The sequence below is a fragment of the Leucoraja erinacea genome, chromosome 13 (assembly GCF_028641065.1).
Source record: "Leucoraja erinacea ecotype New England chromosome 13, Leri_hhj_1, whole genome shotgun sequence".
Lineage (NCBI taxonomy): Eukaryota > Metazoa > Chordata > Chondrichthyes > Rajiformes > Rajidae > Leucoraja > Leucoraja erinaceus.
Window position 1 is genome coordinate 40,562,666 of NC_073389.1, and position 20,458 is coordinate 40,583,123.

General features: G+C 42.5%; 2 protein-coding genes across 2 annotated transcripts in view; one reads left to right on the top strand and one right to left on the bottom strand.

Moving 5' to 3' along the window:
* Nucleotides 1-9,201, top strand: part of tbc1d23 (TBC1 domain family, member 23) — a 62,354-nt gene extending 53,153 nt beyond the window's left edge. The window contains 4 exon segments of the mRNA XM_055645012.1: nucleotides 1,275-1,363; nucleotides 2,047-2,182; nucleotides 2,792-2,986; nucleotides 8,110-9,201. Of these exon segments, the coding sequence (XP_055500987.1) occupies nucleotides 1,275-1,363; nucleotides 2,047-2,182; nucleotides 2,792-2,986; nucleotides 8,110-8,191 (502 nt within the window). The 3' untranslated portion in view covers nucleotides 8,192-9,201.
* An 8,335-nt stretch (nucleotides 9,202-17,536) lies between these two features.
* On the bottom strand, nucleotides 17,537-18,742 carry LOC129702919 (histone H4). Its single transcript, XM_055645018.1, has one exon. The coding sequence runs from the start codon at nucleotides 18,628-18,630 to the stop codon at nucleotides 18,319-18,321; it is 312 nt and encodes a 103-aa protein (XP_055500993.1). The 5' UTR covers nucleotides 18,631-18,742; the 3' UTR covers nucleotides 17,537-18,318.
* Between the last annotated feature and the right edge of the window lie 1,716 nt (nucleotides 18,743-20,458).

Consider the following 20,458-nt stretch of genomic DNA (forward strand, 5'->3'; position numbering starts at 1 on the left):
ATTGCTTACTCAAGAGGAAAGACGTCAATATTAATTACTAAATACTTAACGTTATATCAAATAATTTTTTATACAAACACTTGCTTCAGAGTTAACGATAAAATGAAACATCTTTCCTCAAAGTGTGCATGGTTGTCACAAACACAATCACTGTTGTCGTCTCTACCTTCAGCTCCTCAAGCATAACTGCTGATTTGTTGGCTCAAAACCTGAGTTTGTGATATTGGCAAAACTGCCAACATTCATTGTATTTAAATTGTGAACCTGACAGCAATTGTTCAGGTGTACACACACGCACTGCCAAACATGAAAACCTAGAAGCTATTGTCCTTGATTTCCTATTTCTCTGTCGGGTACACTATTTTCCAGCCTACTCCAGGTTCATTTTCATGGATCAATGAATTAATAAGAACTAAAGGCATTTGCAAACTATTCTTACTAAAACAAATTTTTTAAGCATGAGGCTTAAAGCATGAGAACAAAAAATATGTTCTAATGACGTAGTAAATCATAACCACGATACTCTTTCTGGCCCTTAACAGCAAATTTTATATGTGCGCACCTATTTAAATATTCTTTGTTTGTTTTAATAATCTGTATCTCATATTTAAAATGTTTGAATACATTGACATATACTATAATTTTGTATGTTCCGATTGTTCTTTCACACACTGCAAAATGCTTTAACTATCAATTAAAAATTGAGCATTTTGCATTTTATTTACTCCCATTGAGTTCTTCAATGGGATTGTCTTTTCACCCTGAATGATGATGTTTCACTGCTGTTGGCAGAGATCCATTGCTATTGACTCCATACAACACCATAAATTAAAAAAATGGGAAATTCAAGTCACACGGATGGCTTGATCTTAGTTGGCAGTTTGCTTCAGGCCAGAGGCTAGTTTCAGCATTTTGCCACTGATGTGAAAATGTTTATATTTTAGAAAAATTACTAAGTAATCCAAAAATCCCAGAGCCTGCAACATCAATGCCTTGCAATATTGAAATTTCTTGACTAAATATATAAATGCTAAATTCGCTGGTCCTCTGTTCAATTGCTAGTGTATCTGTTTAGCTGCTAAGACCAGTTCTGTAATTTTACTCAAAAATGTAAGGATGGCCAGTGTATCTAAGAAGATTTGCAGTCTCCATTATGCCGGGAAACCTGAAGTAATTTAACTCGTTTTGTAGTGTGAATGTTCTTTGGTTAACATATGGCAGTACTTGGTTTAATTAAATATATATATTTATTGATGTCTATGTTTGCCTTGCAGGCATGTAAGCAGCAGTGACAGAGTAGGAAAACCCTATCGTGGGGTAAAGCCTGTCTTCAGTATTGGAGATGAAGAAGAATATGATACAGGTAGTTAAATCCATTACAGGTATCTCCAGGTGGCTCAACTAGATGAATAAATGAATCTATCTTTTTTTTAATTATTCATTTTCTTTCAATAAAATTTTAACCTGCTTTCCAGTTGGTCGAGAATAGTTAAATGGGAGTATGACACCTTGTTACTCTCTTACCATAATTGACTGTACAAGTTATTTTGGTACATGCGTCTCCTGTGGCTGATAGTATGCCAATGCCAATTCCAGTTCTACTTTAATGATGTGACTAAGATTGGGAATTTGGTCAGGACGGCAGAGAGGATAATGTTTAATTTTTATCATGGATTAACTCCTTAAAAGCTGGTTTTGATATAGTTGCTTGGTTCCTTGGATGTTCTTCATACATGTTCTTTACAAAGCCTGCAAATTAAAATTCAGTTTTAACCCTGTGGTGGCAAAGTGCCAAATTGAAAAAAGTTGTTTGACAGGATTCAATTGCCTGCGTCACAATATACGGCACCTCTGTTACACATTTGAGGTATTTCTGAAAGCAGTTCCTTCAAGCATTTATCTACGACTATGTATAGTATCTGTAATAAATCATGACTCGATAGTTGACTTTTAGAAATGCTGTAATGTCTATTTACCTGCTTTGTTTTTGGACCTTTTAATTAAATACCGATAATGAAAAATATTTTTATCTTCACATTTTTATAGATGAAATTGATAGCTCTTCCATGTCTGATGATGATCGGAAGGAGATGGTGAACATTCAGACATGGTTGAACAAGCCTGACATTAAACACCACTTTCCATGTAATGAGGTGAAAGAGACAGGACATATGTTTCCAAGGTGTGTAATGGACAATAGACCTGCTTATTGTACATTTTTCAAAGTATTAACATTTAACAATATCATGACAGCTCTATCTTAAGTTTTAAAATATCTACCCCTGTGGAAAGTTGGTTGGCTTTTGCCAACAGCTACAATTTAACAATATACTATAGCCTATGAAGAAAATCTTATTGACTCAATATTTTTAGCTGCCTTTCAAAACAAATTGGAAAAAAAATCAATGACATTGGTCAAACTATTTAGCAATTTCTTTCTTATTCTGTTCCAAATCTGAATGTCATTACTTGCAATGCTGCAGATCCTGTTCTTGGGTAGATCTTGGAGGATATCTTTAATGTAAAATTCCAGTATTGTTACGAGTGCATCGGTGTGATCTTGCATGTGATTTAATTTATTTTGAGATGGGCTCATACATGGATTTATTCATCTGAATGACCTGTAAAACCTGCTGTAACTTTATGCAATCAGTTTACTCAGCAATTTGATGCAGAATTGACTGACTGTTTTTACTACGCTCTTCAAATCTTTCCACCTTTTTATAATTGGAATTAATGCAAGTTGATAATGAATAATATTGCAGCTGATTTATTTTATTTGATCTTTTAGTCACCTAATGGTAACAGCATCGCATATGTATTGTTTGCGAGAAATTCCATCTCGGAAAGGATTTGCTTATATCCAATCACGACAGGCCTTAACTTCTATGGTAAAAATTACCTCCAAGAAAAAGCACCCAGAGCTGATCACATTTAAATTTGGAAACAGTAATGTCTCACCAGTAGAGATTTTGGCTGTAGAAAGGTAAGATTATAAATACACTTTGAGCTTGAACATACAATTGATTGGACACTTGATGAAAATGAATCGAATTTTCTGAAGCATTGTGTTTGCTATTTTCTATGAATCTAAACCAACTTGCTTGTATCTTATACAAGTTATATAAGATATAACGCGCATTATCTTATCTCAGTAAATATCTCCTGTGACATGGCTTACAGTTAGAGATTGAGTTACCTTGGCATTGGTGTGAAGTGTTGGAGTGTTGAGTTATCAAGGCTTTGGTGTGAAGTGTTGGAACACTGCAGGGCTTCAAACTTAGTCAAACGTCAATTTTCTCATTCATTCTGAGGATGAATTAGTTAACATTTGGTTTATTAACCTGTCCAATCTTGTGAAAATGCATTATTTTACAACTTTCTTTTGGACACATTTAATTTTTATAGGCCGTTTCAAATCGAAAATGCCCTGTAAAATGCAAAGTGTATCAAAAGTACACAGACATGCTTCTCAATGCCAAAGAAGGGTTGCGATCATTAGTGGCTGGGTCTTTGATAGTATTGGGAATGATATTGCAATTGGAAATGGGATAAGATTTTAGAGGATAACAGCAAATAAGTTGTTGCTCTGAGATCACTGGAGCTTGGAAGAAGAATTAAGCCGTGTCAAATTGAATTGGAGTTAATGGAAGCTAGGATGCAGGTAGTAGACTAGATTCAGATAGTCCCACTGTCTACCCAAACTAAACAGATAGTAAGGCCATGGGACTAAACTAGAGGTAGTAGTTGAACTTTCTTTAACAATGTTGCCTGATAGAAATTGGTAACCAGCTTCAACCATGGATGTAACAAAAACATTTTAGCCTTGTGTATTAATTTTGGAAAACACAATACAGATAGAACATAGAACAGTACCGCACAGTAACAGGCCCTTAACCTACAATGTCTGTGCCGAACAGGATGCCAAGACCAACTCTGATCTGCCTGTACATTATTCATATCCCTCCATTTCCTGCATATCCATGTGCCTATCAACATGTCTCTTAAAACCCACTGCCTTCCCCACCACTGGAAGTTGTAGACAATAGACAATAGGTGCAGGAGTAGGCCATTTGGCCCTTTGAGCCAGCACCGCCATTCAATGTGATCATGGCTGATCATCCCCAATCAGTACCCCGTTCCTGCCTTCTCCCCATATCCCCTGACTGCTATTTGTAAGAGCCCTAACCAGCTCTCTCTTGAAAGCATCCAGAAAACCTGCCTCCAACGCCCTCTGAGGCAGAGAATTCCTCAGACTCACCACTCTCTGTGGGGAAAAAAGGGTTTCCTCGTCTCCGTTCTAAATGGCTTACTCCTTTTTCTTAAACTGTGGCCCCTGGTTCTGGACTCCCCCCAACATCGGGAACATGTTTCCTGCCTCTAGCGTGTCCAAGCCCTTAACAATCTTATATGTTTCAATGAGATCCCCTCTCATCCTTCTAAACTCCAGAGTGTACAAGCCCAGCTGCTCCATTCTCTCAGCATTTGACAGTCCCGCCATCCCGGGAATTAACCTTGTAAACCTACGCTGCACTCCCTCAATAGCAAGAATGTCCTTCCTCAAATTAGGGGACCAAAACTGCACACAATACTCCTGGTGTGGTCTCACTAGGGCTCTGTACAACTGCAGAAAGACCTCTTTGCTCCTATATTCGATTCATCTTGTTATAAAGGCCACATGCCATTCGCTTTCTTCACTGCCTGTTGTACCTGCATGCTTACTTTCATAGACTGATGTACAAGGACCCCCCAGATCCCGTTGTAATTCCCCTTTTCCCAACATGACGCCATTGAAATAGTAATCTGCCTTCCTGTTTTTGCTACCAAAGTGGATGACCTCACATTTATCCGCATTAAACTTCATCTGCCATGCATCTGCCCACTCCCCCAACCTGTCCAAGTCACCCAGCATTCTCATAGCATCCTCCTCACAGTTCACACTGCCACCCAGCTTTGTGTCATCTGCAAATTTGCTAATGTTACTTTGAATCCCTTCATCCAAATCATTGGTGTATATTGTATTACAGGCACCCACGGCCCAATAAACTTGACCTGCACATCTCCTTTAAACATTCCCACTTTATCTTAAAGCTATGCTCTCCAGTATTTTATTTTTCTATCCTGGGGAAAAGATTCTAACTGTCTACCTATTAAAGCCTCTCATAATCTTACATATTACTATCAGATCTCCCTGTTCCAGAGAAAACGATCCAATTCTGTCCAACCTCTCTCTGTTGCTAATGCTCCTAATCCGGGCATTATTCTAAACCTCCTCTGTAACCTTTCCAAAGTCTCCACACTCAACCAGAACTGCACACGGCATTTCAAATGTGGCCTAACCACATTCCTATAAAGCCACATCATGATATTCTGAATCAATACCCAGACCAATGAAGACAAGCATAACATTTGCCTTCTTTGTCAATCTATCTACTTGTGTTGCCACTTTCAGGGAGTTATGAACATTAACCCCAAGATCCCTCTACTTCAATGCTGTTAATGATCATGCCATTAATTGTATATTTTCCCCTCATATTTGACTTCCCAAAGTACAACACCTTGCCCTTTCTCCACCCATTTCTGTAGCTGATCTATATCTTGCTGTATACCTTGACAGCCTTCCTCGCAGTCCACGACCCCAGCAATTTTAGTGTCATCTGCAAACTTAGGCAGATATTAATAATGGCCCACCAGAAAATTACCAAATAAATATCTATAACTGATTTTTTTCAAAGTATGCTTGCACACTATGTCTCCATTTCCTCTGCAACATACATCGTTAAAGCACTTTGCACGAATTTAATCATTGATAGCATATGTGTCACAAATATATACAGTGGCTTGCAAAGGTATTCATACCCCTTGAACTTGTCCACATTTTGTCACGTTACAACCACAAACGTAAATGTATTTTATTGGGATTTTATGTGATAGACCAACACAAAGTGGCGCATAATTGTGAAGTGGAAGGAAAATGATACATGGTTTTCAAATTTTTTTACAAATAAAAAACTGAAAAGTGTGGCATGCAAAAGTATTCAGCCCCCTTTACTCTGATACCCCTAAATAAAATCCAGTGCAACCAATTGCCTTCAGAAGTCACCTAATTAGTAAATAGAGTCCACTTGTGTGTAATCTAATCTCAGTATAAATACAGCTGTTCTGTGAAGGCCTCAGAGGTTTTTTAGAGAACATTAGTGAACAAACAGCATCATGAAGCCCAAGGAACACACCAGACAGGTCAGGGATAAAGTTGTGGAGAAGTTTAAAGCAGGGTTAGATTATAAAAAAATATCCCAAGCTTTGAACATCTCACGGAGCACTGTTCAATCCATCTTCCGAAAATGGAAAGAGTGTGGCTCAACTACAAACCTACCAAGACATGGCCGTCCACCTAAACTGACAGGCCGGGCAAGGAGAGCATTTATCAGAGAAGCAGCCAAGAGGCCCATGGTAACTCTGGCAGAGCTGCAGAGATCCACAACTCAGGTGGGAGAATCTGTCTACAGGACAACTATTAGTCGTGCACTCCACAAATCGGGCCTTTATGGAAGAGTGGCAAGAAGAAAGCCATTGTTGAAAAAAAGCCATAAGAAGCCCTGTTTGCAGTTTGCCACAAGCCATGTGGGGGAGACAGCAAACATGTGGAGGAAGGTGCTCCAAATTAGACCAAAGTTGAAGTTTTTGGCCTAAATGCAAAACGCTATGTGTGGTGGAAAACTAACACTGCACGTCACCCTGAACACACCATCCCCACTGTGAAACATGGTGGTGGCAGCATCATGCTGTGGGGATGCTTTTCTTCAGCAGGGACAGGGAAGCTGGTCAGAGTTGATGTGAAGATGGTGGAGCCAAATACAGGGCAATCTTGGAAGAAAACCTGTTAGAGTCTGCAAAAGACTTGAGATGGGGCGGAGGTTCACCTTCCAGCAGGACAACGAACCAAAACATACAGCCAGAGCTACAATGGAATGGTTTAGATCAAAGCATATTCATGTGTTAGAATGGCCCAGTCAAAGTCCAGACCTAAATCCAATTGAGAATCTCTGGCAAGACTTGAAAATTGCTGTTCACAGATGCTCTCCATCCAATCTGACTGAGCTTGAGCTATTTTGCAAAGAAGAATGGGCAAAAATTTCAGTCTCTAGATGTGCAAAGCTGGTAGAGACATACCCCAAAAGACTTGCAGCTGTAATTGCAGTGAAAGGTGGTTCTACAAAGTATTGACTCAGGGGGGGCTGAATACTTTTGCACGCCACACTTTTCATATTTGTAAAAATATTTGAAAACCATATATCATTTTCCTTCCACTTCACAATTATGCACCACTTTGTGTTGGTCCATCACATAAAATCCCAATAAAATACATTTACGTTTGTGGTTGTAACGTGACAAAATGTGGAAAAGTTCAAGGGGTATGAAAACATTTGCAAGCCACTGTACTTTACCTACTTTTCATTTACTGATCAGCAGGCAGCTAGGTCCATCTGGAAGTCTAATTATCCATGAGTGAGTAGTTAATGTGCAGGGCAAGGCTTTTATAAAATGTATGTGCAGCATTGATTTGTTTTGTAATTGGCTTTCGGAAGTGGATGTGACTTCCCTCCATCTTTCAAGTTCTCACAGATTCAGTGATTAGAAAGCTTACATGATTTTTTTCCATCCATGTTGGTAATAGGTTCCTCTTCAACCTCACAGAAGTTCAATGAAGTCTTTGGGGAGGAGAGGGGGAGGGATTTCTCAAAACTCTTCTAATTTTAAGCTATAAAACATGTTCAAGCATCTCATGTTCTGCAAATATTTGAGTATGGTCAAAGTGCCCACATTTGCATGAAGTTGGTTAATTTTATCATTTGATATATGGTGAACAAGAATGTGTTTCTTAGAATGTTCAAATAAAAATACCAAATTTCACCTTTTGAGTGTGTCATCTGTCATCAGGCCAGCACAGTGAAAGATTGCATGGTGGTTTTAACAGAATTTGCTGTGGACGTCAGAATTTTGGTCATTACTCTGGATTTCCAATTTATCATTAATGACACTCTCTGAATTATGATGAACAAGTTGCCGTCAAATATAGAAACATTTTACTTTTTTCCCCTCCCACAGGTATTTAATACCAAACGCAGGAGATGCCACTAAAGCCATAAAACAGCAAATCATGAAAGTCCTTGATGCACTAGAAAGCTGATTAACAGGAGAGAAGACATTGCCTTCCAAAATTAAAGAGACTGAGACACGATTGACTTAACAGTGATCCTGTTTCTGATGGTGGAACATCTGGAGCTTGGCTTAAAATCCACACAGATTTGTGGGCATTTCATTAAAACTTTTTGAAGCCTGTATATGACAAGGGTGGCGATTTTTGAGAACTAAGCTCCTAAAATCTCGACTTCAGTTGAAGGCAAAGTGTTCAGATTGTTTTGAATATTCTTAACTTATAATTGTTGATGTGTTTTTCCAAACAATTTCATTTGAAATATCCTTACTATCTACAGTTGTTCCCTTCAATTTAATAATCACTGTATAAAAAATAACAGATTTTACCTTGGATGTTTTTGTTTAAGCACCTTAAGTTGTATAGGATCTTTTAATACAGCACAAAGGGACTAAAATTATTTTCTCAAGGCTTTCAGCATAAATATGCATGTACCAGGCATACTCAGTTCATGATTTATCTCAAGTTCTGTTCTCTGAAGTTCCTGATGCAACCACTACTTTGTGCCTATTTCAGTCATATAATTTTCAGTAAACTAATGCAAACATTTTTTACTGGATCCCACTTCTGTTCATAAAATAGCTGTAAATAAACTGGCAGAAATTAATCTTAATTTTGGCACTTGTTTGTCTTTGTCACTTATAACTCTATATAGTGTAATACAACTTTGCATTTACATGTTAAAAGGGTAATGTCAGGAATTTCTTGTTTACAAAGAATTGCCATTTCAGAGTGTTAAACGCTGATTTACTGCAGTATTTACAATAAATATGTTTTGGATAAGTTTAACAGGAGATTTCCCGAAAACTTTTTTGAGGTTTGTGATTTTAAAATCTAACAGAATTTAATAACATGGTTGTTTTCCCTTACATTGATTAGCATCAAAAGCACATGCTCCAGCCATTTTGCATGCCACAATTATAGAAATCCTTTTGTTATCCAGAGTCTGTATTTTTAATAAAAGCAACTTGATCTTCCTCCAACTTGTCTCATTGCACTATCTCCACAGTAATGAAAGATGAATATAATTAGCTTGTTCTATGTCACAATTCTGTAAATCTCAAAAATTTAATTTAAAGCCTAGATTTCTAAAGGAGATGATAGAAAAGTTCTGCTGCTTAAATCTTTTTCACATGCCATTTAAATAGCTAAGACGGTTCCTAAGTAATGTTAAAAAAAATCTACTGAACTGATGAATGTGAATCGTGCTACCTTGTTGGACCAACAGAAGAATAACTGTTCAGGAATCCCACTCCAAATCTGTATGCAACACCTTGTAGAATTATATATTTGTGAAATAAGAATACAATTGGAATCATACTTGACTATGGTTTCCAGTGTTAATCATTTATTTTGAATCCTGTACATCAAGCAAAATACAGTGATATGTTAAACAGGAGCCATGCCACAGTAAGGCACCTTTGTGTTCAGAAAGAATCTGGAAACAAAACTGGAAAACTCTGGAAACAGGAAAGTAAAAAGGTTGTAGGTGATGTGCACATTGAAGTATCTATACTACAAAAGCAATGAAACATCAAACTTCAAAGCCTTGTTGTTGAAACGCTTGCATTGTATTTTAAAATCATTTAAAGCATCATCAATCTGTTTAAAATGAGCAGAATTCTTTGCAACTGTCGTTCCTTCGGAATCTGATATCAGTTTTGTTTATTGTCACGTGTACCAAGGTACAGTGAAAAGCTTTTGTTGCGAGCTATCCAGTCAGGAGATAGACAATACATGATTACAATCTATCCATTTACAGTGCATAGATACATGATAAGGGAATAACGTTTAGTGCAAGGTAAAGTCGGCAAAGTCCGATCATGGATAATCCGAGGGTCACCAAAGAGGTAGATAGTAGTTCAGCACTGCTCTTTGGTTGTGGTAGGATGATTCAGTTGCTTGATAACAGCTGGGAAGAAATTGTCCCTGTATCTGGATGTGTGTGTTTTCACACTTCTATACCTTTTATATTGCTGGATAAGAATGTTCTCTGGTTTCTCAAAATCTGACTGGTAAATCTTCTAGAGATTTCAGTTATGAATCCATAAATCATCTTGATTTCCATCAGCATAATGATATGAGAAATGATGGCTTTTATCTAATAACATCAAATAAATCTAGAGTCACTGAGAGGGCATAGCAACATGCTTACCAAGTCTGCCCAGACCATCATATTTGCACTATTCTTACGCAAACACCATATTCTCATCATTTCTCAGATTCTGCCCGTCGCCGACACACTAGGAACAATTTACAGAGGCCTAGTGGCCTACCTACTGCAGATCTTTGGGATGCGGGAGCAAACCAGAGTACCATGAGGTACCCCACATAATCGCAGGAATAATGTATCTGGATTGAACTTGGATCTCTGGCACAGATGCAGTGGCATTACTAGCAGGGCTGCTGGACTCAAATCTATTAACTCCAAAACCATTCTTTGAGAAACCAGATATAGCATATCAGGCAGCATCTGAGAGAAGGGAAACAAAGATAATATTTCTGGATGATAGGTCATCAATTAGAAATGTTATATTTGTTTCCCTGCTCTCAGATGCTGCCTGTGCTACACCTGTAGCCTTTGTGTTTGTTATGGTAAACTTAATGCACCATGACAGCGAGTAATGAGTCTGATATACTGCAATGCATCTTGTAGCTCACACCTACTGTGGCCACTTTTGTTTGTGAATGGAGTAAATATTTCAAGCAATTGCTGCTATACCAATCAAGTGGCCCGTTTTATCCTAGAGATTGGAATATCATTTTTGAAGTGAAATCTTTCACTCTTTACAGAAATTGTGTCTCTGTTGCATGAATGTTACATGCTCCTTATTCGTTTTTGCCCAAAGATAATCCAAATCTTGTCGGTGGCCAGAGCTGCTCAGAGACTGGGTATTGTATAGCAGCCTCCTGGTGACCTAAGATCTTTCCTCCAACTACAAAGCATGATATAATACTCTCCATGCCTGGTTGAGTTTATCAATATCACAAGCAGTTTGATGCCATCCACAACACAACAGCCCCCCTAATCGTCACCCTGTCAAGCACCCTCATTATTAATTTATACCAGTGCATGGTGGCTGCAAGGTGTACCCCATTCATAAACTGTTCTCTAGTTCCTCACCCAGGCAACTCTGCCAGCACCTCCAAACCAACTTCTTTCACCAAGTCAGCAGGGGTTTGGGAACACTGCCACCTGCAGGTTCCCCTCCCAAGTTTCTTACCATCCTGACTTGGAAATATATCACTGTTCCGTCCTCCTAACTGGATCTAAATCCTGGGAAGACACAAAATGCTGGAGTACCTCAGCGGGTGAGGCAGCATCTCTGGAGAGAAGGAATGGGCGACATTTTGGGTCGAGGCCCTTCTTCATACTGATGTCAGGAGAGGGGACGGGACAAAGATGGAATGTAGGCGGAGACTAGTGGGAGAACTGTGAAGGGGAAGGGGATGGAGAGAGAAAGCAAGGGCTATCTGAAGTCCATGTTCATACCGCTGGGGTGTAAACTACCCGAGTGAAATATGAGGTGCCGTTCATCCAATTTGCATTGGGCCTCACTCTGACAATGGAGGAGGCCCAGGACAGAAAGGTCAGATTAGGAATGGGAGGGGGAGTTGAAGTGCTGAGCCACCGAGAGATCAGGTTGGTTAAGATGGATTGAGCGGAAGTGTTCAGTGAAACGATCGCCGAACCTGCGCTTGGTTTCGCAGATGTAGAGAAGTTGACACCTGGAACAACAGATACAGTAGATGAGGTTGGAGGAGGTGCAAGTGAACCTCTGCCTCACCTGGAAAGACTGTTTGGGTCCTTGAATGGAATTGAGGGGGGAGATAAAGGGACAGGTGTTGCATCTCGGTCCTTTTTTCGGCACGGACTAGAAGGGTCGAGATGGCCTGTTTCCGTGCTGTAATTGTTATATGGTTATCTCCTGGGGAATGTACTAGGAGAGGGGAGTGTTTGGGTGGGAAGGGACGAGTTGACCAGAGAGTTTCGGAGGGAACGGTCTCTGCGGAAAGCAGAAAGTGGTGGAGATGGGAAAATGTAGCCAGTAGTGGGATCCAGTTGGAGGTGGTGGAATGCGAGGACAAGGGGGACTCTGTCCTTGTTACGAATGGGGGGAGGGGGAAGTAAGAGCGGAGCTGCGGGATATTGAAGTGACCCTAGTGAGAGTCTCATCTATAATGGAAGAGGGGAACCCCCGTTTCCTAAAGAATGAGGACATCTCCGATGCCCTGGGATGGAACACCTCATCCTGGGAATTCTCTGCCCAACAGCATTGAGAATCCGTCACATAAAAAGCAGAAGTTCTTCACCTTCTCAGGGGAAATTGGGGGTGTGAAATAAATGTTGGCCTTGTCACTAACACCAGCTTCCAAAAATGAACAAAAATAAATCATCCTGCAGCCTGATGACTTCATTTTCCGATTGTGCACATATTCCCACTTCAAACTTTGTAACTATTAGATCCGAGACACTGTACAATGTCCTGAACCGTCACTCTCTCGTTTGAGCTAAATCCCATCTGGTGACTGTACCACTGGGGGGCAGCTCTGAGATGATTTTTTTTTAAACATTTCAAAATATACACTATTCGAGAAATAAATATACACAATACATGATCCTTACAAAACTCCTGACATTCTCGGAGGCAAAACATACATTCAATGCTGTTTACACAATTTTACCCTCCACCCTTGCTACGCAAGTGGCCCACTGGCATGGAATCCCTTCCCTTATTTTGAGGGACGTCTCCACCACACTCTGCCCCCCACCCCCCTGGCCCAGCAGCGGAAGGACACTAGACTGTGGTCCTTCCCCATAGAGCCTTGGTGTTGGCTGCACCAAGTACTCGATGTCAGTCTCTGAATGCATCCATAGGAACAGTCCGTGAATCACAGAGTCCTCTGTGGCGGAGCTGTTCGGAATAAATTGTGACAGGGACCCTTGCAAACCTCTCTAGACTCACTTTGCAAATCCACACTCTGCGAAGAGGTGGGCAACCGTCTCCTCTCCAAAGCAGCCGTCCCGAAGGCAGCGTGCGCTGGTAGTGAGACTCCGATGGTGCAGGAAGGATCTGACTGGGAGGGCTCCCCTCACCGCCAGCCAAGCCAGGTCTTGGTGCTTGATGGTGATCTAGCGATGAGGCATTTTGCCAGACAAGCTGGGTAGTCTTGCTCTGGGAACCACAACACAGGATCCATGGATTCATTTCCCTGCAGTGCCTGAAGGACATTCCATGCTCACCACTGCCCGATGGACTTGTGGTTAAAGGTGTTGGTCCGCACGAACACCAGATGGTGCGGCAATGTCCAGCTGACTGGCACATTGCGTGGCATCTGCGCCAGGCCCATCCTTCGCAACACTGAGGACAGGTAGAACCTCAGCAGGTAGTGACACTTGGTGCCCCTGTTTTCTTGGCTCCCCCCACGCTCCGCGGAAGGATGCAGCCACACATGAACCAAGATAGCCATCAGGATGAGTGAATCACAGAGTCCTGGTGGCGGAGCTGTTACGGAATAAATTGTGACAGGGACCCTTGCAAACCTCTCTAGACTCGCTTTGCAAATCCACACTCTGCGAAGAGGTGGGCAACCGTCTCCTCTCCAGAGCAAGTGGAAGACAGCCCAGGTGACCCCTGTGTGACTGGGGGGGGGGGGGGGGGCTTGATGGTGAGGTCTAGCGACACTTGCGCCAGGATCCAGTTTCAACAGCCCCATTCCATGAGCACCTCACACCTGATGACCACATTTTTGCCCATTATAGAGGGAGAGCTGCTTCCACAGCTCCAGTTTCTTCCCCATCTTGGCTAGACCTCCAGACCTGACGGGGAAGCTGTCTGATTCCCACCCATTGATTTGGACTGCACTCCAGATATCGGTGTAAAGCAGTTGAATCCAATTCCTAATTCCCTCCTCAAAGCCCATTTTGCACTTCCCTCATGTACGTGTGTGATCCTGTCGAAGGCCTTCTCCTGGTCCAAGCTGACTAGGCAAGCATCCACCCATCTGTCCTGCACATAGGCAATGGTATCTCTCAGCAGCGCCAGGCGTCTGAGATTTTCCTGCCAGGTATAGCACAGGTGGATCACCAGTCCTAGAGCAGACTTGACTCAGTTGGCAATGACCTTAGACAGGATCTTGTAATCTACATTTAACAATGCGATGGGTCTCCAATTCCTATATCATTCATCTCCCCCTTGTGCTTGTAGATTAGGGTTATGCTGCCCTTCCTCAGAGTCTGACATTGCTGCCGGCTAGAAGCATGTCATTGTGCACTTCCAGCAGGTCCGGGCCTACCAAGTCCCACAGAGCTGAATACAACTCGGCCGGTAAACCATCGCTTCCGGGAATTTTACTCGAGTCAAAGGAACGGATCGAGCCAGTCAGCTTCTCTAGTCAGAGGTTGGTCCAGACTCTTCTGCTTGCTGTCCTCCAAGACCTCTGTGATAGAGGACAGGAAGTTCTGGGAGGCAGTGATGTCTGTGGCCTTTCTGTCATATAAACCAGTATTACAAACTGTTTTTACTATTTTACTGTTCTTTTACAAACCATGTTCTCGGGGTATCTATATCTAAATCTAAATTTTATTAGTTATTTATGTTATGACATCAGATGGAAGCTGCATACCAAATCTCGTTGCGCTTATGTGCAATGACAATAAAAGATATTATTATTATTATTAAAGGATCTGCAGATCCTCAGCATGTCTGTCTGCAAGGATGTGACCGAGCCGACCACCTCCCTAAGGCTGTTAATCACAGAGCTCCCCCTGTGAACCTTATGGAAGAAGAAGCGTGAGCACGTCTCATCCTGCTCCACATGGCGGACCCTGGATCGGAAGATGATCTTGAAGGATTCAGAGGTAAAGAGCCAAGTTTGCCGGCTCTTCGACTCTCTAAGTTACATCTACCACTCTCGACTGCAGAATGAGCAGTTGCTGCTAATCTGTCTGTACTTGACACAATTCCCTCTGACTGTCTTGCTCTCTGAACCCCTGTGGAGTTGAAGAACTTCCTGATGTTCTCCTTGGTTCCTTCCCAGTTCTCCAACATGCGTAGCCCTGTTTAGCTCTGAGGAGTCCTCTAGGGTGAAAAGCTTAAAATTTAACTTCCACGTCCCTCTGCCAGCCTTCCGGTCCTCCTGTTGGTGACAGAAAGACTGAAGAAAGCAGTGGTCAGAGAAGAACACCTGCGTGAGGTCGGTGGATCTGACCGTGACAGCCTTCGAAGTGAAGAGGAAATCTATCCGGGACTGGACTGAACCGTCCGATCTCGACCAGGTGAACCGCAACAGGGACCCGCCCGCAGGGTCGCTTAAGGCATCGTGCAGCTTTGCGTTTTTTACCATCTCCATCAGGAGCTTGGAGGTGTTGTCCAGTCTGTGGTTGGCACTTCCGGATCATCCAGCCACATCAGTGATGCAGTTAAAGTCACTGGCCAGAACGAGTGGCCAGGACATGGCCAGCAGCGTTGGGAGGTGCTGGAGAATGGCCAGCCGCTCGCTCCGCACGGGTGAGGTGTACACATTAATCAGCCGGTGCATAGAGCCCCAGTACATTACATCCACCACCAGGAGACACTCCCCACCACCACCTCCCTGACCTCAGTGATGGCGAAGCTCCCTCCCGGCAGCAATAGCCCCAGACCGGAAGCGCAACAGTCATTGCCCCCCAGTCCATGGGCCACCATCGCGACCACCTCCAGTAAACATTGTTTCTCTTCTGTCATATAGGTGTATCCATCAGCAATGTCTTGTGTTCTGCTCTCAGTCCCCTCCCCCTCAGATGGAACATGGGTAATTCATTTTTCACTTCACCAGCCTTTGCATCCAACACAATCTTCCTCCACAATTTCCATCACCTCCAATGTGATCCCACCAGTCACAACTTCTGATTTCCACCTTCGGCAGAGACCACTCCCTCTGCAACTCGTTGATTCATTAATCTTATCCTTTCCCAACCAAGCCACCCCCTCAGCAGGTACTTTACTTTCCTCCTCAACCACTGGTGATAGAAACATAGAAAAATAGGTGTAGGCTATTTGAGCCAGCACCATCACTCAATCATGGCTGATCATCTAAAATCAGTACCCTGTTCCTGCTTTTTCCCCCATATCCCTTTAGCCCCAAGAGCTAAATAAAGAGCTAAAGCAAGAATTTCATTGTCCTGTCTGGGACACATGACAATAAACTCTCTTGAATCTTGATCTAACCCTCTTGAAAACATCTGATGTGTTGGCCTCCACTGCCTGTGGCAGAGAATGGCAGATTCAGAACTCGCTGGGTGAAAAACTTCATATGTATCACCTTGTACCTCCTGCACCCAGGGATCCCAGCAGTCTTTCTTGGGGAAACAGGTTCTCGTGCACCTCCTCTACTGCATCATATTCTCAGAGTGGCCTCCTGTACGTCAGTGAGACCATGCATCGACTCGGCAAGTTTCGCTGAACATTTGCGCTCAGTCCACCAAGGCCTGCAGGATCTCCCTGTTGCCATTTATTTCCTTCCTAAATTTACCTTTTTGTCCAAGGCCTCCTCCATTGCCAGAGTGAGACCAAAAATAAACTGGACAAACATATTCCACATGGAATGCTTAACCCAAAAGTATGAACATTTAATTCTCCAATTTAAGACAATCCCTACACCCCACCTCCCCTGAATGTTATTTCCTTTTTCCAAAAATACATTAAGTAGTTTGAAATATTGTGCGGAGTTCTTGTTACCCCCCTATATTAAATTGGGAAGGGTGCAAAAGATTTACTGGCTGTGGAGGTTTTGAGTGGTTAGGAGGCTGGGTAGGCTAGGACATTTCAATGCCAAAAAGAACGTACTCAGATACCCATTTGAAAACGGTAAAATTGTTTATCGGGGCCAATACCCCTCAACAATAAGTGTTTAAGCGTCTGAAGAAGGGTTTCGGCCCGAAACGTTGCCTATTTCCTTCGCTCCATAGATGCTGCTGCACCTGCTGAGTTTCTCCAGCTTTTTTGTGTACCCCTCAACAATAAGCTGGATCTGAAGGGTCCAGGCCCAAAACATTATTCATCCTTTTTCTCCAGAGATGCCGTCTGACCCACCGAGTTACTCCAGCACTTTGTGTGCATCCTTGGTACATAAACCAGCATCGTCAGTTCTTTGTTTCTACACTGTTGGATAAACTTGGGTCACGCTGTATGTGAATAATTAAGACACCAATAGTGGCCTCAACACGTCTGCAGTTCATCCGGGGTGCAGATTGCTGCTGGCCTCAACTATATGTGAAATGTTGCCTAAAGCAATCTAGTAATAATAGCGAGTCACATCAATGTTAAACGACCAAGAGACAAGAAAACACCAGCTTTAATACAACAATAAAAAAGTAACAAAGTTCCAAAAAAGAACAAAAAAAAGCGGCCGGTACTAGGATTATGTACTAGCTATTAAAAAGAAAAGTATCGAAAATTACCCGCCAAAATTAAATCTCCCCGCAGTCAAGAATTGATGTCATTCGAGTTCGAAGAAATAATAGCAAATATAGGCAATGGTGATGATGTTCAATGAAATTCAAATCGAGACAGGAAATGTGCCATAGCCTCTCTGGAACCACCAGAGATTTGTTTAAAATCAGAGCGATGCAACTTATTCTACGATGTAAATGAACAGTTGAATGAACTCTGCGAAACGTCGACCATCCATTTCCCTCCAGTGATGTTCCAGTTTTTTCTTTACCCGCAGAGTTCCATCAGCGGTTTGCTTTTGCTTGAGATGACTGCATCAGGATTCTCTAGTGTAATCTGCGCAATGATGCGACGTGCGCCTTCCGGGGAGAGAAAGGAGTTTCCTGCGATTGCCGGCCCCAATTGAAACATGTGGTTCATCCACCGACCAGAGAGTGAGGAGCGGAGAGGCGGCCGCGGAGTTTTATGGAAGCCGATATGCAAATCAGGGATAGGTGAGGGGGAGATTCCTATTGGCCCATTTCAAACAACTACGGGGCCAAGCACCCAATACAAAAGCGAGGAGAGCGAAGACGGACCCGACCGCAGGCAACAGAAGCGGAGTCAATGCATGTAGAAAATAAACTAACAGCAAAGTCCGCCTCGACCAGGGGAGCCATGCCCCTTCTAACCGCCGAAGCCGTAAAGAGTGCGGCCCTGCCGCTTCAATGCGTACACCACATCCATGGCGGTGACCGTTTTCCGCTTGGCGTGCTCGGTGTAAGTGACGGCGTCGCGGATGACATTCTCCAGGAACACCTTCAAGACGCCGCGGGTCTCCTCGTAGATGAGGCCGGAGATTCTCTTCACGCCGCCGCGGCGAGCCAAGCGGCGGATAGCTGGCTTGGTGATCCCCTGGATGTTATCTCGCAGTACTTTGCGGTGGCGCTTCGCTCCTCCTTTCCCCAGGCCTTTGCCTCCTTTTCCGCGTCCGGACATTTCCACCAAAATGCGCTTTCTCTTTCACCCTTCTGCGGCGAAACTGCACCAACTCCACTCAGTTCCCAGCAACGACTGTGGCGCCAAGTCCTTTGTGTTGAGCAGATCTCTGACTGAAGCGGACCTAGGCGTAACAGCCCGTGGCGTCACTCGCCTTATCATCCACGTAATTTGGCATGGGAGCGGTTCTCGGAAGGGTTTAGCTTTATTGTTGTCACGTACCAAGGTACAGTCTTTTACAAGGTAGTCATGGTTTTATTGTAATATGTACCCAGGTAGAACAATGACATTCTTACTTGCAGCAGCATAACAGAACATAGTACTTTGTAAACTGCAATAAACGAGAGAAAAAAAGGTCAGTGTGTGTATGTACATATATGTGACCCATTCATTCTCCAGAGATTCTGTTGGAGATTGTAGGGTTTAATAGCCTGTTAGCTGTAGGTAAGAAGCTGTCCCTGAACCTGGACGTTACAGTTTTCAGGCTCCTGTACCTTCTTCTCCAAGGCAAGCGTGAAATGTGTGTGTGTGTGGCCAGGGTGGTGTGGATTTTTGATGATGCTGGCTGGTATTCAAACAGATCAGATATACCATACATAGTTCACACTCAATGGATTGTAGAGAGTGCAAAATATAGTCTCAGCATTGTAGTGTGGCAGTTGCATTAATTGGTTAACTACAGACACAAGAGATTGCAGGTGCAGGAATTTTGAGTAAAACATAAAGTGCTGGAGTAACTCAGCGGTTACGCAGCATATGTGGAGGTAATGGTCAGATGACATTTCAGGTTGGGGCCCTTCGCATGAGATTGCCAAATAATGGAAGGTTGCAAATGTATTTGTCTCTCAATTACTCCAATCCACAGGGCTGCCAGCATTGGGTGAGAGTTGGGAGTGAGAAATTGAGAGAGACCAAGCCCGAGGGACCGCAGCGACTGAGGGGGGGTCCCGCCGCCCATTGGTATGGACCTTTTGGATTTTTCAGCTTGAAATTGCACAACCTGGTGCATACTGTAGCAAGTCTTTTAACTTACACTTGAAGGCAATATTTATGCTTTAAATTGGATTAGCTATGAATAAGGTTAGGCTAAATTACATTCCTAATTACATTCCACAGTAGAGCCAGGCTCTGATCAACAGGTGCAGCACATGAACGATCTTAGTGTTTTCCTGTATGGAAATCAGATTATAATCAAGCACTTGGCCCGTATTGACCAACCTGGGTCTCAACCTGAGTGCTGAACACTCCCATTGTCCAAGCTTTGATTGCACACCTAGTACTATTCCAGACCTTGACTCTGGATGCACACTTGGCCTTGCTCCTAGCCTCTCTGCAGTGACAATATATCTGGCCCACATCTGACCCTCTGGACTTAACCTATTACGTTCAAGTCCACAGGTGCTTATCTAATGCGGTAATCTTTTATGGGGCACTTCACGGAATAAATTTTGTATAACAAGATTTGCCACATCCATTGGCTTCCTTGTTATCTAACATGCTAGTTACTTTGTCAAAGTAGTCATTAATTTGGTTGAACACAATTTCTAATCCATAAAATTATACTCACTCAGCTGTATAAGAATTCTGTTACCATTTCCTTCATTTTCCTAACAAACTGTCCTGAAAGTCATTTTCACCCCCAATATTTTCAGTATTTTGCTGTCTTCCTCTCAGTTAGGACTTTTCCGAAATGCAAAGTCCAATAACTATATATTTAAGCAATAATATTCTATTTAATGTGATCTTGAGAGTACATATTATTTTCTGTGGTATTCATAACACAACAATGATAAAAATATATTTGTTTTGATTGCACCTACCAACATGC

Bases quoted from the DNA above. Each gene is read 5' to 3' on its own strand.
- LOC129702919 (XM_055645018.1), bottom strand. From the start codon at position 18,630: ATGTCCGGACGCGGAAAAGGAGGCAAAGGCCTGGGGAAAGGAGGAGCG.